The 26,984-nt window shown below is 42.4% G+C and overlaps 1 protein-coding gene and 1 long non-coding RNA gene across 5 annotated transcripts; one reads left to right on the top strand and one right to left on the bottom strand.

Annotated features, from left to right (window-relative positions):
• LOC310691478 lies at positions 1-20,641 on the bottom strand. 4 transcript variants are annotated; one of them, XR_014518504.1, is made up of 6 exons: positions 20,522-20,641; positions 17,199-17,293; positions 15,222-15,327; positions 5,135-7,111; positions 4,845-4,964; positions 1-110 (listed from the first exon to the last, which is right to left on the bottom strand). It is a non-coding gene; the product is annotated as an uncharacterized lncRNA (long non-coding RNA). The 4 variants fall into 4 exon arrangements; XR_014518505.1 differs by having other exon boundaries at positions 4,845-5,397; positions 6,858-7,111; XR_014518503.1 differs by having other exon boundaries at positions 4,845-7,111.
• Positions 18,320-25,610, top strand: LOC310691369 (vomeronasal type-2 receptor 26-like). The gene is made up of 5 exons (XM_083471146.1): positions 18,320-18,429; positions 20,089-20,976; positions 22,254-22,481; positions 24,093-24,219; positions 24,692-25,610. The coding sequence occupies exons 1-5, from the start codon at positions 18,394-18,396 to the stop codon at positions 25,591-25,593; spliced, it is 2,181 nt and encodes a 726-aa protein (XP_083327272.1). The 5' UTR covers positions 18,320-18,393; the 3' UTR covers positions 25,594-25,610.
• The last annotated feature ends 1,374 nt before the right edge of the window (positions 25,611-26,984 follow it).

The raw sequence follows: 26,984 nt of genomic DNA, 5'->3' as shown, positions 1-26,984 counted from the left end.
TGCTTTGGCACATGCCTTACATAGGCACTTGGCTGCATCCAACCACAGAAGAATGGAGGCTGCATGGAGACGAACTCCTCAGAATATAGAGCCTTGGAAGGTAGTGTTTGCTATATAAAAAAAAATTGGTTTACAATGTGTTCTCTATTGTGCACTGCCTTGATAGTAGGAGTGTTTTCCAATATTTCAAATGACATTTAATTAGACAATTTTTATAGCTTTGGGGTGCATAGTAACCATGGGGTGGGTAGTAACAGAAATCCAAACCAAGTTTGGTTGGATGTGGCATAATTGTTTAAATATATTTGCTAGGAAGGTGTGCCTGTCTTCTTTTTCCTTTTCCTACCTCTTGATTGTATGCACTGGTCTAGCAAAGTATAGGGATGCCATAAGCTAAAAAGAGAAAGCAAATTAAAATCAAACACATTATCCACTTGGCCACCTTGTGATGTTATGTAAGGATAAGAAATAATGTAGGCAATTCCCTTCCCTCTTTGAGTTTCTTAAGAACTTTCTGACTCACCCATACAAACTTTGAAAAACCTTCTCTGTGCTGCCAACACCAGCAACAGCATCAGAAAAATCAACTCTTAATTTGCAGAGAAGGAAGCCATTGGTGAAATGAGGCAGTAGAGTCATTTCGCATTGCACTAGATATAACTAATTATTCAAACTGTCAATATTGAAAAAGTATCTCTAAGTTCCCAATATACCTTTAAAAAAAAGTAATATGGGTTAGGAGGCGCATCCTAGAATAACAAACTGCAGCTTCTCAATAAATTTGTTTGTTGTTGTTGTTTAGTCGTTTAGTCTTGTCCGATTCTTTGTGACCCCATGGACCAGAGCACGCCAGGCACTCCTGTCTTCCACTGCCTTCTGCAGTTTGGTCAGACTCATGTTTGTAGCTTTGAGAACACTGTCCAACCATCTTGTCCTCTATCATCCCCTTCTCCTTGTGCCCTCCATCTTTCCCAGCATCAGGGTCTTTTCCAGAGAGTCTTCTCTTCTCATGAGGTTGCCAAAGTATTGGAGCCTCAGCTTCACGATCTGTCCTTCCAGTGAGCACTCAGGGCTGATTTCCTTAAGAGTGGGTAGGTTTGATCTTCTTGCAGTCTATGGGACTCTCAAGAGTCTCAAGAATAGTGGGCTTAATTATTGTCATCCAGAGAGATTGTTCAAAACCTCAGCGCTGGACCTCAGTGTCCGGGCAGAACGATGGGGGTGGAGACGCTCCTTCAGGTATACTGGGCCGAGGCCAGTTAGGGCTTTAAAGGTCAACACCAACACTTTGAATTGTGCTCGGAAACGTACTGGGAGCCAATGTAGGTCTTTCAAGATCGGTGTTATGTGGTCTCGGTGGAGGCCCCCAGTCACCAGTCTAGCTGCCGCATTCTGGATTAGTTGTAGTTTCTGGGTCACCTTCAAAGGTAGCCCCACATAGAGCGCATTTCAGTAGTCCAAGCGGGAGATAACTAGAGCATGTACCACTCTGGCAAGACAGTCCACGGGCAGGTAGGCTCTCAGCCTCTGTACCAGGTGGAGCTGGTAGACAGCTGCCCTGGATACAGAATTGATCTGCGCCTCCATGGACAGCTGTGAGTCCAAAATGACTCCCAGGCTGCGCACCTGGTCCTTCAGGGGCACAGTTACCCCATTCAGGACCAGGGAGTCCTCCACACCAGCCTGCCCCCTGTCCCCAAAAAACAGTACTTCTGTCTTGTCGGGATTCAACCTCAATCCATTAGCTGCCATCCATCCTCCAACTGCCAGGAAGTGACAGAAATACCTGCTTACAAAGAATTTCCTTCAACATATCCTACCTGATTTCTGTAATGGAGACTTTTGAATGGCCACCTCAAATCTAAAAGAAGATGCCTACTGAGTTGCTGGCTATGCTCCTTAAGCAGAACATAAATCATTAGGAGGTTTTGTCATACCATTAACTTTTTAAAACCCCTCAATTGTCATGTCCACTCCAAATATGATCCTTAGACCATCTTCCTCTTAGAAGTGAGATATTGGCAAGCAGAAGCAATTGCAAAGATTCTAATATGTCCCGGACCAGTCCCAATAATGCAAGAACATATCATCACACAATACTGATTAAAAAGTGAAATGGAAAGAGGGCATAAAAGAAGTCTTTTGACATGACAGCATGTAACTTTTGTTCCATATGTGGTGTGTGTGGTATAAATTCCTTCATTTGCAGAAAACAAGAATGATTCAGCCAATTCTACACTGCCATAAACTATACTTTGAATTAAAACTTTATAACCCTTAGTTATAAAGATCTTGAATGCATCTAGAAAAGCTATTCAACAATCTTAATCAGAACGTTATAATACTTTATAGACCTTTTGATTCTCTTTCCACCTAGCTCCACTCATTCCTACAGAAGATCTCATTCAACAACTCTGTTGGTGATGAAATTACATTAAATGAACATGGAGAATTAGCAGCTGGTTATGATATTACAAATTTGATCACTTTCCCAAATAGATCCTACATCAGGGTCAAAGTGGGAAGGCTGGATCCTCAGGCCCCTGCAGGGAAAGAGCTCACCATTAATGATGGACAGATTGAGTGGCACAGGGGATTGACTCAGGTGAGGAAATTAATTTCTCAAATGCCAATATTCATGGTTATAGATGGATAGTATTTTAATGAAGAGAATCTATATTTGAACGATTGGTTTTACTTGTGTGAACATGCTAGCATGTTAGTTTAAGAGATCCTACTTGTTGCCCAGTTGATGTTAATCACAATTTCCTTTGTATATGATATTATATTGTATAGGATAGGGAAATTGCTAATATTGTTTATTTGTAAGCCACCAGGGAGTAAGCAATGTCCTTTAAGGAATACTGTAAGGTCTAACACTAAATAAACATACTGTAAGGTCTAACACTAAATAAACACTAAATAAATACTGTTGTCAGCCATTCTTTTGTGTAAAGTTCCAGAGGGAGATCTCCAGTTAGTGGAATCTGATATAATGCTAATCTTGTTACAGCATTGATTGGGCTTAAAATGAACATTATAATCTTCTGGAGTTTGCATGATGCTAGGCATAGCTGCAGCTAGTGCATAAACCTAAGATGGGCATAAGCAGCCCCTAGCCACAGAAGCCACTTGAGACCCTGGTGATGAGTTGGAATCTCAAAGTACTTCCAAAATACAAACATATTCCTTCATAATGAGCCCAATCCCTTCAGAGAGACAGAAACCACTCAACCAAAGAACTTTGGACGCATAAAGATTCATCCACCATCCTGTCCAACACAACCTTCAGACAACAGTGCAGCGCCTTCACTTGATGCTATGTGACTGCTTTTTATCCCATTGTATGTGCCACCTGTGCATATATGGAGCATATGTTTCGCATTATTGGTCCTCCTATTGCTTATACATCCCCTGGTATAAGATTAACTCTCCAAAACATTTTTAAAACTAAATTCTTCCAATATTTTGGATAGGTGCCACCCCTTTCAGTATGTAATGACAACTGCCACCCTGGTTACGGGAAGAAAAAAAAGGAAACAAGTAAATTTTGTTGCTATGATTGTGATCCATGTCCCAGCGGGATGTACTCAAATGAAAAGGGTGAGAAATGTCATGTTAAGATAGACCAAACTGCACAATTAATTTAGCAAATTCTGAGAGCCTTAAAATTTTGTTGTCATTAAAATTCTGCTGTGGGGAGGGTTAAGTAATGGATTTCTATATCATTATTATTGTTGTTTACAATATAATAAATAATAATAGTAATTTTATTATTTATACACCGCACATCTGGCTTGGTTTCCCTAGCCACTCCTGGAGGCTCCCAACAGAGGACTAAAAGCAGAATAAAACTTTAAACATTAAAAACCTCCCTAAACAGGGGTGCATTTTTTAGAAAAGAACATACTGCATTTTACATAGATTTCCAAAAAAGAGGAGGAGGAACACTAAAACACAGAGATGTCCTCTGTGTAGAAATTCCATATTTGGGCTAGACGTTTTGAAAGCTGTCCTGGTAAAGAACATTAAACAAGGTGAACTCCGGATGAGAAAGAAAAAAAAAAGAATTTTCTTCATAATTTCATTTTGTCTTTTCAGACATGGAAACTTGTATCAGTTGCCCAGCAAATAAGTATCCAAACCAAGACCAGGATAATTGCATTCCTAAAATACCAAACTTTCTTGGCTTTGATGAAACTTTGGCTATCATTTCAACTTCCTCGGCACTACTGTTTTCTCTGATCACAGCTCTAGTGTTTGGCATCTTCATTAAACACCAGGACACTGCCATCGTCAAAGCCAACAATAGAAGCCTGACTTACATTCTCCTTGTGTCCCTCCTCTTGTGTTTCCTCTGCTCCTTGATGTTCATTGGAACACCTAAGGAGGCAACCTGCCCACTCCGACAAACAAGTTTTGGCATCGTCTTCTCTGTGGCCCTGTCTAGCATCTTGGCCAAAACGATATCAGTGGTTTTGGCATTCATGGCTACCAAGCCAGGATCCACAATCAGGAAGTGGGTAGGCAAAAAACTGGCTTATTCCATTGTCCTCTCTGGCTCCATTGTTCAAGTGGGGCTCTGTGGTCTTTGGCTGGCAACTTTCCCCCCATTCCCAGATTTGGACATGCAATCAATGAGTGAAGAAATTATATTCTTATGTAATGAAGGGTCCGTCCACATGTTCTACTGTGTTTTGAGTTACATGGGCTTCCTGGCCACTGTCAGCTTCACTGTGGCTTTCCTAGCCAGGAAGTTACCTGATAGTTTCAATGAAGCCAAGTTCATCACCTTCAGCATGCTGGTCTTTTGCAGTGTTTGGATCTCCTTCATTCCAACCTACCTGAGCACCAGAGGAAAATACATGGTGGCTGTGGAGATCTTCTCCATCTTGACTTCTAGTGCTGGATTACTGGCTTGCATCTTTTCCCCCAAATGCTACATTATTGTAGTGAGGCCTGACCTGAACACCAGAGAGCATTTAATGCAAAGAAAGATATAAATAATATAAGAATTTGTGCTTCCATGATTGTTCTTAGTTTTCAACACTGGAACATAAAAAAATAGGAAAATGGGTGCTGGAACTCACAATGAATATCTCACTCATTCTCTTAGAATGGCAACAGCACCCACCTGAGAGATGTCAAAAATGGGTTACGGTGAAATGAGTTCCGGCTAGAGAAAAAAGCCCTGATTAGGACTTTGTGACCAAATAAATCTATTTCAGCAAAAATGTGAATGAATTAGGACAATGTGAACAAATGAAACTATTTCATCTATTTTGTGCTTTGTTTCTCGGCTGCAAAAGTGTTGCATGTTATTTTAAGAGGCCATTCAGACCAAATGAGGCAAATGTTCACATCAGCTTCCGAACTTCAACTGAAGACAATGAAACTCTGAAACAGAAAGAGAAACGTTACTCTACAGCTATTCTGATTAGACAGCTAATATGAACAAAGACTAGAGGATAAGTATTAGAGTAAATTTTTTTGACTATGTGATATATTGATTATTTAAGAAGCTAAATAAAAAAGCTATGTTATATTAGTGTGGCCTGAAATCAACAATAGAGAGCAGCTGATAGGGAGAAATATGTAAATATGTAAGCTGAACAACTTTCATAGATCACTGCCAGTTTTTTTATAGTGGGAGTAGATCTCAGTATCTTGAAAGGTGGACAAGCCTGGTGTAGAACATATAGAACCATGGGTGCATTTAAAATAATTTCAAATAATATCCTCACACATTCCGACTCATAGTAATAACTTCCTACACTACATGGGGAAGATATATGGATACAGCATAACAGTGTGTTGTATGATTCCCAAGTAGGGCTGGCCCTCCCATGAGGCAAGGGGGAAAGAAGCCTTAACGGGAGAGACTGGCCCCTCTTCCCTGCTCCCGGAGCTTGTTTACCGGTGACCTCCCTGGCTGGCTTCCCCGCAAGTCCAGGGTAGATCTTGATAGGCGACATTTCCCAGCGTGGAAAATGCACACCCACTTCTCCCCCTTCGCAGGGGAAAGAAGAGTAGTCAGAAAGTCCTTTTACATCATGTTTATTTCTGACCGTACAACTCTACAAGAAAACACGTCCGATCACTTCAGACTCCTTCAAGCAAGTCACCAAGACTTCCTTTACAAACGCAACAGGAAGGTCTCATATTACACACTGAACACAGCTTTGTGAAGTCTGTGAACTTCCGGGAAGATTCCCACAGCTAGTCACATCACATGATGTCAACAAGCTGGCTGTTTGCAGCTGCGATGTTCTCATATTGTAACAGTGACCACCTCTGGCAGCAAGATCTACAAGGGCAGCAGATCCTAATGTAGATCTTTATTCCCCACTTGTTCCTATTGTAGATATTTACTAACTCCTTCTTCCCTGGAGAGGATGGGGATGCCCTTTTGTGGCTTACATCAGGTGCCAAAAGATCTTGGGCCAGATCTGCTCCCAAGAAGATCGTGAGTAACAATCAAAACACTGACTAAAGCCACTGCTGCAGCTGCATGGACATAGGTCTATTTGATGGACCCAGGACCAGAAATTCTATGCCTGAAGCTATTATAGTTCTTAATAATATATCTGGGCTTCACACAGACAGGCAACTGAATCCCTACCAAGCCCCTAGGTACACTATCCAGTGTAGTACAAATGTTGCTCAGAGAGTAGCAGGAAGATGTGTGGAAGGTTGCTGGGCTTACGTTAAGAGTACCAGAAGAGGATGTGTATAAGTGATATAATGAAGTGGGCTGCTGATGCATAGGTGGCACTAAGATGAGATTCTTTTGTACATGACAGATTGCAGTAAAGGAAGGTTTTCTTAAAGAGAGTTCTCCTGAATGGATTTCCTACCTTAAGGAAGTTTTGTACATCTTGTTTCCTGGCTAGTCAGCACACCCAACATGACCAGCTATTGTTCTACTCATCCCACATTCAGCTATCTATATTTGACTGAGGAATACTCTCTCCAGAGATTCGGACAAAGTCAAGTTCTGAAATCTGCATTCAGTGATGTTTCCGTTGCTAATTTATTTTATTATCACCATCACTGCAATTCAGCATTTTCAGTCATTTAATTATTATGGCCCTTGTCACACAGCAACTTCCTAGAGGGGATTGGAAAAGAAACAGGCAAAGGGGGTGATTACCCAGGGTACACTGCAGGTTAGGCCAACTTCTTATCCAGTTACAAACACAAAATGTAGGTCAAGCATGACCCCTCATAATAGAATAGGGGCTGTGTGAAGGAATGAAACTATGGATGCTATGCAATATCAAATGACTCAAAGCCTGCATCTGCTGTTTTTAAAGTCATGATCTGTGAAAGGCTCCTAGGGCTGAAGGGTGGGGCAAGGCAGGTGGGAAAAGCCATTGCGTGTTGAGTCCCACAGTTGCCACCCCCCAATAATTCACACTTCACACATCAATTTTTGTTTGGGTTTTTGGCATAATTTTGGCCACAACTTTATTTAAATACAAAATATGTGAGTGGTTGCTTAGGCACTGGTTATGACTATCTGTCCATGCCCTCAGGGACAGAGCTGGCATTCCGGACACCAGCGGAAGCCAGAGGCATTCCGGACACCAGCGGAAGCCTTAGTGGGAAACAAGTATTGGGTGAGCAAATGAAGCTGGGCATCAGTCCCTCACTACTCACCCTCATGTTCCTTTGGGGCTTGCACGGCCCAAGTCCGATGCCAGGGACAAGGACGAAAAGAATGGCAAGCCCCTGGATTCCTTTAACGGAATTCCCTTCGCATCATTTGGAGGGGTAGGCACTTACCCCTCCAAGAACCACCTTAACCAATGCCTAACCGCCAACCTTACAAGTTGTGACGATTTGCTACGCAGTAGGCGAAAACCAATGGCACCAGCCAATCAGCCAATGGCAAAATTCCTACTGTGCCCCCGCACCAAGGCGGACGACACCATGACAGGCAATAGCAAGGTCAAGCGATCAGGAAAACCACCTATTAAAGGGAGGGAGGGCGGGTGATCCGAAAGCAAAACGGCCAAGAGGAAGTCCAACCCCTGGCTCCCTATATTTATAGACTCTACCCCTCCTCTGAATTTAGCAACATACAGAACTCCCCAGCAACCCAATATTAACCCTTTAACAGGCTTGGATTTTCTCAAATCTGCCTAGTCATGGCAAGGTGGCATGTTTCCCCAACCGCAACCCGTGCTCTCTGGTTAAGGAGAACACGCTTTGCGTGTTGAGTCCCACAGTTGCCACCCCCCAATAATTCACACTTCACACATCAATTTTTGTTTGGGTTTTTGGCATAATTTTGGCCACAACTTTATTTAAATACAAAATATGTGAGTGGTTGCTTAGGCACTGGTTATGACTATCTGTCCATGCCCTCAGGGACAGAGCTGGCATTCCGGACACCAGCGGAAGCCAGAGGCATTCCGGACACCAGCGGAAGCCTTAGTGGGAAACAAGTATTGGGTGAGCAAATGAAGCTGGGCATCAGTCCCTCACTACTCACCCTCATGTTCCTTTGGGGCTTGCACGGCCCAAGTCCGATGCCAGGGACAAGGACGAAAAGAATGGCAAGCCCCTGGATTCCTTTAACGGAATTCCCTTCGCATCATTTGGAGGGGTAGGCACTTACCCCTCCAAGAACCACCTTAACCAATGCCTAACCGCCATGGAGCCTCAAGCTCACCGCCAAACCACTCACAGCCCCAGCCAAGCCCTTAGCTTAGCCACCACTGCACCTAGCCAAGCCTCGTTCCCAGAGGCAGAAAGATGCACCCCATCAGCCCTAAAAAGGGGCGTAGCTTGAAACAGTATCGCCGGATGGGAAATCACATCACCATCCAACTCAAAAATCTTCTTAGCCACCGCAGAATTGATGCGTTTCCTGGCCCTTTCTGTGGCTGCCGGGCAACGACTGCCCAACCAAATGCGGCGTTGCAATAGCTTAGACCAAAATATCTTAGCTGACGGCACCAATGTTCGCAGCATCTCCAAGTCACTCAAAATTGCAGCACGAAGTGAAAGACAGTCCACGGATACCAGGTCGTTCTCACCCAGCTGCACCACGATAGCCGTGGGCGGCCCTTCCAAGAGCAACTGCCTCCGAATCCTTGGCAGGAACTCAGACCAGCGCATTCCCCGCCTGGACAGCCACGACAGCTGCACATGTGGAGGGAAGCCGAGACCTGGACCCAGCCTGGACTGCCGTGCTGCGACACCAGCCCAATGGATGATGCTGTGCCCTACCAACCAGATGCGAACAGCCGCCAGACCTGAGATAAACAAAAACAAACAGTATAAGAGTCCGAGAGTACTAACGAACATAGCCCCGAAAGGCATTCGACTTCCAGCGCCCCAAATCCTTTATCCTGGCGGCCGACAAACCCCAATGAGCAGCCGTTGTTGCAGCCCCAATCCTAAAGGAGTGAGGGGCGAAACCATCCGACGTGCCGTCACAAGCGAGAATCGCTTTACGCATCACCTGTGCAAACTGGCGTCTCGTTAGGGGCGACCCATTTTCATGTCTAAGCAGAGGCCCATCACCCGTGACGCGTACTGCTAAGTACTTACTGACATCCTTCACAGGGCAAGGGCCTGCCTCTCCCATAGCAGGGAGACGAATGACGGCACCCCTACCCTTCTGATCAGTCTTAGAATTTCTGACTGTGACTCTCAATTCTGCGGGGGTTAGCTGCACATCCCTGAGCAAAAGGCCCCTGGAACGACCATCTCTGTTGTCTTCAAATACCAGTTCACCCACTCTCATAGCTCCAAAAAAGGCAATAGAAAAGGCAGCCGAGAAAAGGCGAGCCTCGTACCCCGACCAGCACACCACCCTCAGCCTCTTGCGCATCCTGCTCAACAAATCAAAGGAAATGGGGCACCGAGAGGCTGGCTGGGATGGACGAAGTCTGCCCCAGCCTTCGAGGGCCCTGCGCACAATAAACCTCGCACATGGGTCCTTATCATAAAATGTCTTACAGAAAAAGGCAATGGCAGCCGCCTGTATCTTAATAGTTCTTGCTGCCCACCCCAATTGAAATAAATGTGCTAAATAACTCAACACCTGCGAGGAGGTGGGGGGAACACCTTCTAAATTAGAGGTTGTCTGGCGCGAAAATGTCAAAAAAAAATCGGTCCAAGCCTTTTTGTAAGATCTAAGGGTAGAAGGGGAAACCGAAGCCGCTACTCCCTGCAAAACTAATTGCTGCCAAGGTTCCAGAGATGATCAGGGAAATATTCCGGACGTATCCGTGCCTCTGGAACCAGAAGTCTGAACCGCTCCATCTGAAAACGGGACAGAGCATCAGCAATTTCGTTAGACACCCCAGGAATAAAACGTACAATGCTGTGGCTCAAATGTGCACAGCTGCTCCTATGAAAAAAGGAAATAACAGACAAGCATCAGCACAGACATCATTGCGACACTTCCTGATATAACCCTTGTCAGCGTCAGACTTCCAATGACCCGTATTCACAATCCTGTCTACTGACAGGCACCCAGTGTGCAGCCTTTGCAGCAGCACCCAATCGTAAGGAATGAGGAGTGTTCAGCGGTAAGCAAGCCGCAGGCTGTAATAACTGGTGCACGACGTAAGCACATTGATGCCGGGCTAACGGGAACCCATTTTCATGCACTAGGAGTGGGCCAGCCCCCAGGGAATAAAAAGCCAAATATTCTGTTATCCATAACGGGGCAAGGGCCCTCCTCACCTGTGGCGGGAAGCCTGATTATGGCACTCCTGCCCACTAAGTCTGTTTTAGAGTTACCAACTCTAATGACAAGCTCCAAAGGATAAGGAAAAGTCCTGAAGCAATAAGCCTCCAGACTCTCAGCCCCGTGCTGGCTCCAACAACCATTTTCCCAACCCTCAGTGCGAAAATGCAGTGGACTACTGAAAGGAGTCTCACCTTGATCTTTAACCCGCAGACAAGTTTTAACTTGTTGCAGATACTGCATAGGTAAAAATTGACCGACTTCCTGCCCACTGTCCTATGAGGTTGGAGCCTATTCCAACCTTCCAAGGCCCTGCGCACTGCAAACTTTATACAAGGGTCTCTGAAAAATAAAGCTTCCATGTAACAGACATTGCAGCGGACTGAATTCGGATAGTTATAACCGCATGCCCAATCTGCAGCAGGTGGACCAAATACTGCAGGATCTGCTCAGAGGATGGGGGCCAATTTTCCTGAATGGCCGAGAACTGCCAGCTTAAGGCTAAGAAATCCATCCAGGCCTTCCCATAAGAGGTAAAAGCAGAAGGGGAAATGGAAGCTGCCGCTCTCTGAAATTACTAATTGTTGTCAAAATGCCACAGGTCTGGAAAAGTCTGGCAATAGCTGAGTCTGGAGCCCAAGATCTGAAGCGCTTCATCTGAAAATCGGATAGTGTCAGCGTAATTTGGAGAGTAGAAAGCACAATATTAAACCTTAAGTGGCGCAGCTCGAAAGCATGAGCGGAGGGGCAGAGACTGTGCTACAGCATGAGGACTGTTTTGCCAAGACGCTCACCACTACCTGGTTATCAGACCAAAAGCAGATCCGATGGTCACTGAACTCCTCGGGCCACGTGAACTGCTACTACAATGGGGAAAACTCAAGAAAAGTAATGTCACATGATTGCCTCACCACACCAGGCTTGAGACCATAGCTTTGCACACCAGCAGCCCTTGAAATAAAAACCAAAGGGCAAAGATCCAGCAGCACCACCATGAACCTGAAAATCCCTGAGCGGGTTCAAGGTATCCTGCCATGGCGAACTACTATTGCATACATTCAGGAATTGCCACCATCGCCTGATATCTGCCCTCACCACACTTGGTAGGCATACACAAAGGTAAGGGGACCTCTGTCAGCATCGCCCTTGAGCCAGTGCCACCAACTGGACTCATCCACTTCAGCCCCAACTGGGCTAGGCAAGCTAGGTAGCACTTCCAGAGACCACCTTCTGCACAGGAACAGGTCAAAGTGCTGTGGACTCACAGCTTAGAGTTGTGAGCACCGGATTCACTCCAACAAAAAGACAGTCGTCGCACAGCAGAGTACAGCAGAGTATATAAACAACTCGGAGTGCAGCTCTGTAGAATATCTTCTTCATTCTATCTGCAACTATACAAACTATATACAGAGCTTAATAGGTCTAAGTATAAATAAATGCTGCACTGCACTGAGTGTCTGCAGCTGCCCTTAGCAGCAACCTTATCTCTACACACGATCTCTAACACTCAGTCTCTCTCCCTCTCCGACACTGACTGACTGACTGACTTGGTGCTGGAGCAGAAAAAGTAGAGACCAGAACACGCCTCCTCCTCTCTGGAGAATCAGCATACTCCTCAGGAGATTCTTGGATATGGGAAGGGTGAAATCTGGGCAGCCTGGCCTAGTGGGAAGATTAGTTAAGTGACCCAGCAAGATCGGATCTGGTGAAGCATCACTTGCTACAGAGGAAGTATTACAAATTAACTTCCTTCAAGGCAGACAGCTTCTCCATAGCCAAGTGGTATGTTTTAGCAACGATATCCAACTGGATCCCTAAATAAAATGAGAATAAGGGCAAAAGGTATTGAGCTATTGCTTGCCAGCTTCCAGCCCCCGCTTAGGCAGGGGGCATCTTGTGCTGCCATCATGATATGTAAATTTACAGGGCCGACGCTGGCCAGAACCCCTAAAGAAGTCCCAACCAAGCTGCCGCCAAGCCAGCTTCCTTTTCAGACACACACTCTGTGCAATGCAAAAAACACACTCCGTGCAGTGCACACACTCTCCATGCAATGCAACTACACACTCCGTGCAATGCAAAAGCACGCTCTGTGCAATGCAACTACACACTCCGTGCAACGCACACACAAACCCTCCGTGCAATGCAACTACACACCCCGTGCAATGCAAAACACACTCCCTGCAATGCACACACCCTTCATGCAATGCAACTACACTCCATGCAATGCAACTACACACTCCGTGCACTGCACACCCTCTGTTCAATGCAACTACATACTCTGTGCAATGCACACACACTCCGTGCAATGCAAAAAAAAACCCCAACAACACACTCTGTGCAATACAACTACACCCTCCATGCAATGCACACGCACTCCATGCAATGCAGCTACACACTCCCTGCAATGCACACACCCTTCATGCAATGCAACTACACTCCATGCAATGCAACTACACACTCCGTGCACTGCACACCCTCTGTTCAATGCAACAACAAACTCCGTGCAATGCAACTACACACTCCGTGCAATGCACACACACCCTCCATGCAATGCACACACCCTCCGTGCAATGCAACTGCAAATCTCCTAGCAATGCAATGCAATTGCAGCCCGTGCAGCGCCGTGCTCTGCAACGCACAGAGCAAACTGCAATGCGGGCACGCAAAGGTGCTTTCTCCCAGTTGTATATTGCAAACATGGCGCCCGTTACATCCCTCGCAGTGAGGTAACCACCAAAAGGACTTAAGTGTCCAGGTAGAGCAATGGGGGAGCATGCAGCTGTCCCATACAGGGACCAATCCTGCAACCTAGGCATTACCGGCACTATCCGCTGACCCAGTGAAACCAATGCTTCATGGACCACATGGGGACACTATTGAGGCCGGAAACGCTTCCAGGCCATCCAATTCTAGGGCAAGGCCCTAGGATCACCTGCTAGGCCAGGCATAAATGTTTCCAGTGAAATAGCAGAGTTGAGGTAGCCCACAGCTTGTCCAGGTACCCCGCTTGCCCTTTTAGAGGGAAGCACCCCTTCAAGAATCCCAAAGTTCTTTTATCACAAATGGGCCGAACTACCCAGCAACAGAATAGCTCAAAAGGAGCAGTTTGTTTTGTTTTGTTATAACAATGGCTAAGAGGGGTATATGAACCCTGTCTCCCAGGTCCTAGTCCTGCACTTTAGCCACTAAGCCACGATGGCTCATCTCTAAAATGGCAGTCGCCACTATCAGAGCAAAACAAACTTAAAGAAAATAAACTTGTTCAGAAACAGCATAGTTCAAGAGCATATACAGAGTGCTCATAGTCCTTGGAGGCACAGGGAGCCATAAAGCCAACCTTTGGAGATACTATAAACGAAAGTGATACCAGCTAAGCTGGGAACAGCCCTGACTAGCCCCACAATTTCAACAAGAGAAATGGGGGAAACCTTTTTGCGAAAGAAAGCCCCTAACGGGGGCTCTCTCCCTATTGGGAAAGGCAAGCCACAGATACAGGGAGAATCTTCCCACAGGGCAGGGTAAGGGGTGGGGTGGGAAATCGAACAGGAAAAGGGGGGAATTAAATTATTTAAGGGACTAGAGAGGATTAAAGGAAAGGGGAAATAAAGAAATAAAGAAATGTAACCAGACAATGAGAAGATTGTCCAAGTGCTCCATGTGATCCGAAAGCAAAACGGCCAAGAGGAAGTCCAACCCCTGGCTCCCTATATTTATAGACTCTACCCCTCCTCTGAATTTAGCAACATACAGAACTCCCCAGCAACCCAATATTAACCCTTTAACAGGCTTGGATTTTCTCAAATCTGCCTAGTCATGGCAAGGTGGCATGTTTCCCCAACCGCAACCCGTGCTCTCTGGTTAAGGAGAACACGCTTTGCCTGATAGCCAGCAGAAAGTCTCTCTCCCCTCACCCCTCGTTTCTCCTTCGTCTCCTGCACACCATGGGTACCCTCCTATGGGAAGCTGCAGAGGGAGGAGAAGGAAGGGAATATAGGAACATTAGAAGCTAGATTATACTGAACCAATCCATTACTGCATTTAGTACCATATTGTCTACAGTGATGGACAGCAGCTTTATAAGGTTTCAGACTGGTGTCTCTTCCAGCAATACCTGGAAATTCTAGGCATTGAATGTCAGACCCTCTGCACATGAACCATATGTGGTACCACTGTGTAATAGCTCTTTTTCTCTTCTCCACTCATGGAAGTTTGTCCCATTTATAAATGGATGCAATTGGATATCAGCCCTTTTTCATCAGTTTTGCTTTTCTGTTTTGGATTGTAGAGTCACTGCTTTTTCCTTGAAGTTCATTTTACCATATATAATTTTGGGTTCGTGAGGATTCACAGTGGGGTCATACGTTCAATTAAAGAATGATGGACCCAGGTGCATATTTTAGGAGGAGCTGTGACTTTGGCTCCTCACAATATGCTGCTAACCCTGTCCCAATTTGCAAGGCTGGCATCTGATCTGAATGATTTATCTGGCAAACTAGTTAAAACTTACCCTTCGTAATTGACAATTGCCTGTGGCAACAAATGTTTACTTGACATATCTGCTAAGGATGATGCACCATGGAGTCCTTAAAAATGACAAGAAGTGATTGTCTCCCCTGTAATTATTAAAATTACAATAATTAAGTCACCTTGCCAATGCTCCAGAAGGCAAAATGTCGGGTGGGGGAGAATCAGCAAGCAAGTCTGAAAGGTTTCATAGACAGTTAGAATAATGCAGAAGAGAGAAGACAGGCTCTGTGATTGTATAGGCAAAATTTCAAACCACTTCATCTTATTTACCATTCAAGGCCGGTTTTTGTGACAGTGTTTAATGATAAGATGCATGCATGTCCCTTTAAGCACTGAACTGGCAGAGTCTGCTGCCTCCAAATCGATGCTGTTCAAATCAGGCTGCTGATGATAATAATGATATTGTAGAGAGGCAAAGAAGAGTCCATGTGTAGAACCTTGTTGCTGCTGCTTCTCCTGCTCTTCCCCAACATGGTGTGCCAAGCGCATAGTGCTCATTTTACTACAACTAATCCTGTACCTATTCCACATGAGTGGTATGAGCCAGGTGACCCTGTCATTGGTGGGATTGCCTCTCATATCCGCTACGTCTTTCCCAATGTTTTATTTAATATACACCCCGCTGAAGCCTTCATTAACAACCCGCTGTAAGTAAATAGTCCTTAATAGGATTTTATTAATTCTTTACATTTTTATATTTGACTGAAATATACTTTGTTTTGAATGAGTAGTTTTAGAATTGTATTAATAAACTGTATTAATTAATTAACTGCATTAATTTGAAAGATTTGATAGACTGTATAAGAAACATCTGTGCATACAAGCCACGTCTAAACTCTCACTTGGACATTAGGAATCCTTAAGATTTAGTGATCCAATTCTGCAAAGAGAAGATTGAGTAAGAGAAGGAGAAGGGGGGTGGCAAGTTTGCTGGGAGAAGGGGGGTGGCAAGTTTGCTGATGCAACCAAATTTTTCAGGGTGTTTAAAACAGAAATGGATTGTGAAGAGGTCCAAACGGATCTTTTGAAATGGGATATAAGGGCAGTAAAATGAAAAATGCAATCCAATGCGTGAAGTGATGTGCCTTTGGGCAAAAAAGCCTTAATTTCACTTACAAATCTATGGCATTTCAACTGCTGATGATTGACCACAAATGAGTTACTGGAACAGTAATGGATAGCTCATTGAAAATGCTGACCTGGTGTATATAAAGTGTAAAAATGGCAAATTCCATGCTAGGAATCCTCACTAAATCCTTAAGGAACTAAAAACAAAACTACACAAATCATAATGCTATTATACCAATTATGGAATATTGTATACAGTTCTGCAAACCGTATCTAAAAAGATTTATTGCACATCTTGAAATGGTTCGGAAAAAGCAGGAAAAACGTGATCAGATCAACTCGTCTATGAAAAAAGGTTACAACATTTGGGACTTTTTAGTTCAGAGAAAGGTGAGCAAGGGGTGACATTATATAGGTGCACCAGATTATGTATGGTGTGGTGAATTTTTTTCTCCTCTCTCATAATTCTTGAACATGGGAAAATCCCATGAAGCTAAATGTGGAAAAAATCAAGACAAGCAAAAGAACCTACTTATGCACACACTGAATAGCCAAACAGTGGAATTTGCTCCCCCAAGAGGTAATGGAGAATGCCCTGAATTTCCATAAGGACTGGCTGCTAAAATACAACAAAATGAACCTATAAATTTCACTAGGCAAAACTATTATTTCATGTCATGTATTATTATTAATTGATTGCTTCCCCCCTGTTGAGAAAGGTCTTCACAACAAAACATAATGTTGGTCTTAGTTACTCAGTTATTCATAAACGAAGTGGGTTTATAAAAGAAGAATAAGATAAAATTATGTGATTTCCAGTCTCCCATATAAACCTTGACTAGTGCACATGTGTTTACACGTGTTGGTGTTCAAATTATTTTCTACTTACTCTTGCTCAATTGCCATTTGTTCTTCTATTAACATTCTTTCACGCACTCAGTGACTGATTTCCTTCCACATTTCTCTGATGAAAATAGGGACGTCCTATTTAATAAGAATAAGAATAATTTTACCATATATTCCCCACCCAACTCATTGGGTTGCCACTCTGGGCGACTTCCAACATATAAAAAACATAATATTACATTAAACATTTATAAACTTCCCTATACAGGGCTGACTTCCGATGACTTGGGGGTCAGATAACTCCATATCCCCCCCCCACAACATTTCTCCAAAGAAAGTAGGGACATCTGAAGGAAAACTGGGATGTTCCGGGATACAATCATAAACCAGAAAGGCTTCACTTAATCAGGGATGTCCCTGGAAAATAGGGACACTTGGAGAGTCTGGAGTTGCTGAAAGCTACATAGTAAAGTTGCCAGATGCACTTCTGCAGAAGTCAGCCCTGGGTCGTTTGATCCTTTAATTAATTCTCCTTTTTCTCCTATAAAAACTATGCAAAACTCTCTCTTTTAACGTTTAAAGAGCCAATAACCTTTACTTAGTGTACCTGCAGTTGCAGATTAAATACAGTGCCATAACTGTCAAAACTGCCACAAAGTGTATGACATCACAGAGTTCTACAGCTCTTGAAATTAACCCTTTACATATGCGTTTTGGATGCTAACATCCCACACATCTGAATGGAAGGTGGAGCAGAGAGTGCACTAGATATCATTTGACTTGCTCTGCTGTGATATGAAACACTTTCTGACTCTGAGTGATATTGTCCCCAAAGTGCCACCCTAAATTGTTACAGCAGGCTGATGTCAGAGAAGCGCTAACTTGGCCAGATGACAGATACCCATTCACTACGCATAAAAACTCAGCACAATAGTGGCTGTAAGAGTAAGCACACTTTGCCTCTGCCATTGCCATGTGGTTGGCGTGCTAATGTTCCCTGACGTGTGTTTGATCTGTTTCATATGGAAACTTCCATCACCTGCGTTCTAGTCCTCGGCCCTCCTATTTCATTGCCCACATGTCATTTATCATGGCAGACTAGCACTAGGGAGATACAGTTTCAAATCTCCATTTTCTGGGTCATCTACAACCTAGGGGGTTTTGTGAGGATTCATAGCAAGTGAAAGCCAGCCTGTGTTTCCTTCATGAAGTGTGGTAAGAATATTTATTAAAATAAAATGGTGGTGTCCAATGCTTATTGGAAAGAAGCAGAGGTAAGTTTAATGAAGACTGTATTCAAAGCGCTTTGTAAACATGGGATCAGAGCCTTTGACAACCATCATTGCTAGTTCACAAGTAGGCATACTTGGTAGAAATACAATATGTGTAACTCTCCATTGCTGTATCTTTATTCTCTCAAAAAACTTATACTTTGCATTGAAAATGGCAGCTGTCATCGCCTTTATTGTCCTTTTTATTTCCAGAGAAAGCTACTACCAAAGGGATATAGCAATAATTTCAAAAACTGTAGCATAGCCATATGGCACAGCACATGTTTCTAGATGAAACTGTATAGAGAGAAGGAACAACATGGCCAGAAATACAGAAGATGAACTGAAAGTCAAAAAAAATTCTGACCCATTCTGTATAGATTTCTTCACAATCTATGTGTTTGAGTAAATAAAATAAAAAAGATCTGGACTAAAGAGCAATCCAAACATTCTAAAGGGACAAAACAAGGAACAAAACAACAACCATCTTTCCAATAAAGCTTACTTCATTACTAACTTTACTATCTTTGAATATAGCCCTTATATATCCCAACAGTCTGAAAGCTGTATCTCTCAAATCTAGATTATGTGCACTATTTTATTTTCCCATGATATAATGCCACTTTATTCCCAGGGTGTTATCAAAGTTCTTCCAGCACATCCTTGCCCTGGTGTTTGCGATTGATGAGATCAATGAGAATCCCAAGGTCTTGCCCAATGTCACTCTTGGGTTCCACATCTATGACAGCTACCATAACTCAAAGATGACCTACCGCACCACTCTGGATCTGCTGTTTAACACACATAGCTTTGTCCCCAACTACAAATGTGGCTCCCAGGAAAATATAATAGGAGTCATTGGGGGACTGAGCTCTGAGGTCACCTTGTGCATGGCAGACATCTTGGGTCTTTACAAAATTCCACAGGTAGGAACATTCTGGATAAGAGAAAATTGAGATTTCACACCATAATTCACTCTTCAGCTCTCTTTTCAGTAAGAGTCTATTGATTCATAAATATGGAGTGGCATAACAGGGACAAGTGAAAGGGACTGAAATGTATGGGTTTGTTGTTGTTATAGCATTGTTATAGCATGGGGGTCTCAAACAATGTGCATGACAGGAACAAGGTTACTAAGGATGTGTGCTTAATGCAGGTAAGGGAAGATTGGTTAAAAAGTGCCAGGTTGGTAAATGGGGTATCCAGATGGGATCATATACAGTGGTACCTCGGGTTACAGGCGCTTCAGGTTACAGACTCCACTAACCCAGAAATACTACCTTGGGTTAAGAACTTTGCTTCAGGATGAGAACAGAAATCGTGCGGCGGCAGCACAGTGGCAACAGGAGGCCCCATTAGCTAAAGTGGTGCTTCAGGATAAGAACAGTTTCAGTTTAATAACAGACCTCCGGAACGAATTAAGTTCTTAACCCAAGGTACCACTGTAATCATATAATATTTTCATTTTAAGCCCAGGACATGCTAACTAGAATGCTCTCCATAAGAAATGAGAAATTGAGCAAGATTGCTTGTGTATTTTTTATGTAAGTGGGGGTGGATATTTTCCAAAATATCATTAAATTTGGGATATGTGAGATAAATAGGTTTCCTTTGAATTCTTCCATCCCTTTGGAAGTGAGTATTCTCTATTCTCTTTTTCAGATTTCATATGGTGCATTTGAAACATCCACAAATGATCAAATTAAGTTCCCCTCCTTTTACAGCATGGCTCCTAATGAAGATCTTCAGTACAAGGGAATTATCCAGTTGCTTCTGCATTTTGGATGGAAATGGGTTGGGCTCATCACTCCAGCTAATGAAGCTGGAGAACGTTTCTTGAATACCATTGAACCAATGTTTTTCAAAAATAGGATCTGTTCAGCATTCACAGAAAGAGTTAAACAACATGTTCATATCACTAGTAACTCATTTAATATAGTGGGCGACACAAGGACTTTGTCCCCAGCTTTCATAACAAGCAAAGCAAATGCAGTTGTTGTATATGGAGAAAGTGCATCTATTATATGGTTGTCAACTGCTCTAAATATAATGAGGTTAACTCAGTTGATCCTTTCCCAGTCCAAAAAGAACTTACCTGAAGGAAAAGTATGGATTACCACAGCTCAGATTGATTTCATAATATACTTTCTTCAGAAACTTATTGATGTTAATATACAAATGTTCCATGGTGCTATCTCTTTTGAAATTCACTCCAAGGAAGTTAATGATTTTCAAGATTTTCTGCAGCATGTAAATCCTTCCTGGGAAGAGGGAAATGGTTTTATCTCAGGTTTCTGGGAACAAACATTTGGTTGTTCACTTACAGACTCTACTAAGTCAACAAAGAAAGCTAAGCCTTGTACTGGAGAGGAAATGCTGGAGAGCCTTCCTGCACCATTTTTTGAAATGAGCATGACCGGCCACAGCTACAGTATCTATAATGCTGTCTATGCTTTGGCACATGCCTTACATAGGCACTTGGCTGGATCCAGACACAGAAGAATGGAGGCTGCAGGCAGCCGATCTCCTCAGAATATAGCGCCTTGGAAGGTAGTGTTTGCTGTTACAAAGAGTTTGTTTTGCAAAGTGTTTGTGCACTCCCTTGATATTTTATGTGAGTTGGTATTTACTTACAAAGAAAAGAATGAAAAATATTCAGTTACAGAAATAAAATTTAAGCATAATAGATACAATATCAAAGATGGGAATTAGCATATTTCTTAAAATGATACAGAACCAATACTGGATGAGGGACTTTCATAAGCACCAGACTAGCAGCTACCTGAAGACAGAATAGCTGCTAAATAACAGCAGCTGAGAATGAGTTGGAAGTAGTGTTTTCCAATATGTCAATTGGCATTTAATTAGACAATTTTATAGCTTTGGGGTGCATAGTAAAAATGGGGTGGGTAGTAATAGAAATTCAAACCATGTTTGGTTAGGTGCAGTGTAATTGGTTAAATATATTTGCTAGGAAGGTGTGCCTGTCTTTTTTTTTTTTTTTTTTTTTTTTTTTTTTTTTTTTGCTACCTTCTGATTGTATGCACTGTTCTAGCAAAGTATAGGGATGCCATAAACCAAAAAGAGAAAGAAAATTAAAATCAAGCACATTTTCCACTTGGCCACCTTGTGATGTTAACAAAGAATAGAAAAAATATAGGCAATCCCCTTCCCGCTTTGAATTTATTAAGAACATTCTGACTCACCCATACAAACTTTTTGAAAAACCTCTGCACTGCCAACACCAGCAAAAGCATCAGAAAGATCAACTATTGATTTGCAGAGGAGAAGGGAGAGATTGGTGTAATGAGGCAGCAGAGTCGTTTGGCATTGCACAAAATATAACTAATTATTCAAATGATCAGTGTTGAAAAAGTATCTTTAAGGTTCAAATATACCTTTTTTTAAAAAAATAACATAGGGTAGGATGCGCATCCTAGAATAACAAACTGCAGCTTCTCAATAAATTGGTAGTGGGCTTGAATATTGTCATCCAGAGAGATTGTTCAAAACCTCTTAAAAATTGCAAGAACATATCATCACACAATACTGATTAAAAAGTGAAATGGAAAGGGGGCATAAAAGAAGTCTTTTGACATGACAGCATGTAATTTTTCCTCCATGTGTGGTATGTGTGGTATAAATGCCTTCATTTGCAGAAAACAAGAATGATTCAGCCAATTCTACACTGTCATAAATTATACGTTGAATTAAAACTTTATAAACCTTAGTTATAAAGATATTGAATGCATCTAGGAAAACTATTCAACAATTTTAATCAGAATGTTTTAATACTTTATAGACCTTTTGATTCTCTTTCCACCTAGCTACACTCATTCCTACAGAAGATCTCATTCAACAACTCTGTTGGTGAAGAAATTACATTAAATGAACGTGGAGAATTAGCAGCTGGTTTTGATATTACAAATTTGATCACTTTCCCAAATAGATCCTACATCAGGGTCAAAGTGGGAAGGCTGGATCCTCAGGCCCCTCCAGGGAAAGAATTCACCATTAATGATGGGCAGATTGAATGGCACAGGGACTTGATTCAGGTAAGGAAATAACTGCACAGTCTGTCAAATTCATGGCTATCCCATAAAATGGAATGCAATGAAAACAAGGAGGCATTTTTGTCACTTAGCACTGATTAAATGTGAAGTTTGCTGGGAGAGAAAAGTAGTCTTGAAGAAGAGGAAATTCCTATCTAGATGGATACTATTTTAATGGAGAGAATCTCTATTTGAACAAATGGCTTAACTTGTGAGAACATGCTTGCAGGTTAGTTTAAAAGAGCCTACTTGTTGCCCAGCTGAGGTTGATTGCACTTTGCTTTGAATTAGATATTATACTGAATAATATAGGGATATTGTCTTTCTATTTATGGTATATTGGTAAGCCAACAAGCAGTAAGCAATATACTTTAAGGAATACTGTAAGGTCTAACACTAAACAAACATATGAGCCACAATACGAAAAAGAGCAACATGCTCAGAAGACATCTCACATTGAGAAGGACCAATGGCTATCAGATACTGTTGTCAGACATTCTTTTATGTGAAGTCCCAGAGGGAGATCTCCAGTTTGTGGAATCTGATAGAATCCTATGATTGTTGCAGCATTGCCTGGGCTTAAAATGAACATTATAATACCCTGGATTTTGTATGATGCTAGGCATAGCTGCACCTTGTGCATAAACCTAAGCTGGGCATAAAGAGCCAACCACAAAAGCCACTTGAGACCCTAGTGATGAGTTGGAATCTCAAAGTAGTTTCAACCTATAAACTTCTTCCTTCAGATTTAGTGCCATCCCTCCCAGAAGAGATCATTCACATAATTCTGAGACACAGAAAACACTCACCCAAAGAACTTTGGACTTATAAGGATTCAGCCACCATCCTGTCCAGCACAACCTTCAGACAGCAGTTCAACACCTTCACTGGTTCTCCTAATTCCTACGGAAAGCTGAGACAGAGATGCAGGTCATCAGTATACTTGTGACACTGTCCTCCAGATTCCTAGAAGATAGCCGCTATTCCATATAAATGTTGAATCATAAAGATGACTGAACCTGAAACCTTGTGGGCCAGCACAGCCCCAAAGACATGCAACTAAGCAATACGCTCCTAGTATTACTTACTAGTAACAGCCCTGCAGGTAGGAGCAGAATCATTATACTACAGTACCTCCAATTCCCACATCCTTTAGTTGCATAATAATAATAATAATAATGATAATAATAATAAATTTTATCTATATCCCGCCCTCCCCAGCCGAAGCCGGGCTCAGGGCGGCTAACAACAATAAAACAGTACAAAAGTACAGCACAAACAACACTCTAAAATCATTCATTATAAAAATTAATAAGGACACCAAGTGACATTCGTGAAGGAAACAGCTGTGGTTCCTACAACTGGCATAGCCAATTTATTGAATTCTAATAAAGTTGTATGTATAGCTATGCCAAATATGTATGCTCAAATTATATTGGGCTCGTATAATGCTTAACAACGGCATTTTATCCCATTCTATGTGTCACCTGTGCACATATGGATCATATGTTTCATGTTATCGGTCGCTCCTTTTGCTGATAGACCCCCTGGTGTTAGATTAAGTCCCATAAAATATTTTATTAAAAAATAAATTATTCTTATATTTTTGGATAGGTGCCACCCCTGTCAGTATGTAATGACAACTGTCGTCCTGGTTACGGGAAGAAAAAGAAGGAGGGAAGTAAATTTTGTTGCTATGATTGTGATCCGTGTCCCAGCGGGACATACTCAAGTGAAAAGGGTGAGAAATGTCATATTAAGACCAAACTACACCATTTATTTAGCCAACTCTTAAGTCTTTAAATTTTTGTTGTCACTAAAAGCATGGAGGTGAAAGGATTAACATTGTGGTGTCTGTATTGTCCTCATTGTTTGCAATATAATCTTTAAAACACCCTGAAGAAAATATTTTTAGAAAGGGAGGTAACCTCTCTCAGTTCAGAAGATTTTAGCTGTGATAATGCTCTCATTTCACTATAACAGCTTGTAATTCTAAGAAAGAGGAGGACCACTAACACATAGAGATGTCTTCTATGTAGAAATTCCAGATTTTATATATGAGATTAATTTTGAAATATCTCAGGCAAAAGTCTTTGGGCTAGAAATTTTGAAAGCTACCCCGGTAAAGAACATTAGCTAGGTGAACTCCTGATGACAAAAATTCTTAAGAATTTTCTTCATAGTTTCAAATTCTCCTAATCATTTCTTTTCAGACACGGAAACATGTATCAGTTGCCCAGCAAATAAGTATTCAAACAAAGACCAGGATAATTGCATTCCTAAAATACCAAACTTTCTTGGCTTTGATGAAACTTTGGCCATCATTTCAACTTTCTCGGCACTACTGTTGTCTCTGATCACAGCTCTAGTGTTGGGCATCTTCATTAAGCACCGGGACACTGCCATCGTCAAAGCCAACAACAGAAGCCTCACTTACATTCTCCTTGTGTCCCTCCTCTTGTGTTTCCTCTGCTCCTTGATGTTCATTGGAACACCTAAGCAGGCAACCTGCCTTCTCCGACAAACAGGTTTTGGCATCGTCTTCTCTGTGGCCCTCTCCAGTATCTTGGCCAAAACCATATCAGTGGTTTTGGCATTCATGGCTACCAAGCCAGGATCCACAATCAGGAAGTGGATAGGCAAAAAACTGGCTTATTCCATTGTCCTCTCCTGCTCTAAAATTCAAGTAGGGCTTTGTGGTCTTTGGCTGACAACTTTTCCCCCTTTCCCAGATTTGGACATGCACTCAATGAGTGAAGAAATTATATTCTTATGTAATGAAGGGTCAGTCCTCATGTTCTACTGTGTTTTGGGCTACATGGGCTTCCTTGCCATTGTCAGCTTCACTGTGGCCTTCTTAGCCAGGAAGTTGCCAGACAGCTTCAATGAAGCCAAGTTCATCACCTTCAGCATGCTGGTCTTTTGCAGTGTTTGGATCTCCTTCATTCCAACCTACCTGAGCACCAGGGGAAAATACATGGTGGTGGTGGAGATCTTCTCCATCTTGACTTCTAGTGCTGGATTACTGGCTTGCATCTTTTTCCCCAAATGCTACATTATTCTTGTGAGGCCTGAGTTGAACACCAGAGAACATCTAATACAAAGAAAGATCTAAATAATATTAGAATTTGAGGTCCCATGGTGTTTTTCTTTGTATTCTACAGTGAAACATCAAAAAATGAGAATAAATGAAACTATTTCAGCAATTTTGTCTTTTTTTCTGGACTGCAAAATGGTTGCATGTTATTTTTGGAGCCCATTCTGACCAAATGAGGCAAACATGAGCTTCAACTGAAGAAACTGAAACTCCGAAAGAGAAAGAGAAACATCAACATTATTCTACAGTGGTGCCTCGCAAGACGAAATTAATCCGTTCCGCGAGTCTCTTCGTCTAGCGGTTTTTTCGTCTTGCAAAGCAACCCTATTAGCGGCTTAGCAGATTAGAGCTATTAGCGGTTTAGCAGCTATTAAAGGCTTAGCGGCTATTAAAGGCTTAGCGGATTAGCGGCTAAAAGGCTATTAGCAGCTTAGCGGCTTACAAAAAGGGGGGGGAGCGGGGAAAAATCGGAACACTCGCAAGACGTTTTCGTCTTGCAAAGCAAGCCCATAGGGAAAATCGTCTTGCGAGGCAGCTCAAAAACGGAAAACCCTTTCGTCTAGCGGGTTTTCCATCTTGCGAGGCATTCGTCTTGCGGGGCACCACTGTATAGCTTTTCTGATTAGATAGCTGATATGAATGAGAAGTAGAGATAATATATGTATTATAGTATAGTTTTTGATTAAGTGATTTATGAATTAAAAAAACTAAATTTAAAAAGTTACATTATTTTGGAAAGGCCTGAATTCAACAATAGAGAGCAGTTGATAGAAAGAAATAAGTAATCAACAGAGATGTTTGTAGTTTCACTTATGTTGTTGGTATCAATGTAGGAACATGAGGTCCTAAAAGTGTAAATTGGAATCCCCATGTGTGTGTGCAACCTACCTAACCCCTAAAACAAACTCCCTTGTGAGATCTTTTACTAGAGTCAGCTGGACACAGCTCTGAGAATTGACCCAAATTATCTCATGCCCACAAATGAGCTCTCACAAATTGGACTGCTCCCCACAGAGTTGGTTTATTACAAAATAATAAATGATCTTTTAATAATAGATTGATTAGTATGGTGCAGAATATATAGAACTATGGATGCATTTAAAGTAATATCCTCATGCATTCAAACTCATAGTAATAGGTTCCTACACCACAAGGGGAAAATAAAGGGATAGAGGATAACAGTGTGTTGCATGATTCCCAAGCAGGGCTGGCCCTCCCATGAGACAAGGTGAGGCAACCACCTCTGGCGGCAAGATCCTCAGGGGCAGCAGATCCCAATGTAGATCTTTATTCCCCACTTGTTCCTGATGGAGATCTTCACTCATTCCTTCTTCCCTGGAGAGGATGGGGATGCCGTTTTGTGGCTTACCTCAGACACCAAGATGTCTTGGGCCAGCTCTGCTCCCAAG

Source organism: Podarcis liolepis, assembly GCF_965112155.1.
Source record: "Podarcis liolepis genome assembly, chromosome: 13".
NCBI lineage: Eukaryota > Metazoa > Chordata > Lepidosauria > Squamata > Lacertidae > Podarcis > Podarcis liolepis.
This window is presented reverse-complemented; position numbering and strand designations above follow the sequence as displayed.

What these genes read in the sequence shown, in the direction of transcription:
- LOC310691369 (XM_083471146.1), top strand. Translation starts at nt 18,394, where the DNA reads ATGGTGGTGTCCAATGCTTATTGGAAAGAAGCAGAG. An exon ending in AGAATATAGCGCCTTGGAAG is followed by an intron (nt 20,977 to 22,253) that starts GTAGTGTTTGCT and finishes CTTTCCACCTAG; the next exon opens with CTACACTCATTCCTACAGAA. An exon ending in GGCACAGGGACTTGATTCAG is followed by an intron (nt 22,482 to 24,092) that starts GTAAGGAAATAA and finishes ATTTTTGGATAG; the next exon opens with GTGCCACCCCTGTCAGTATG.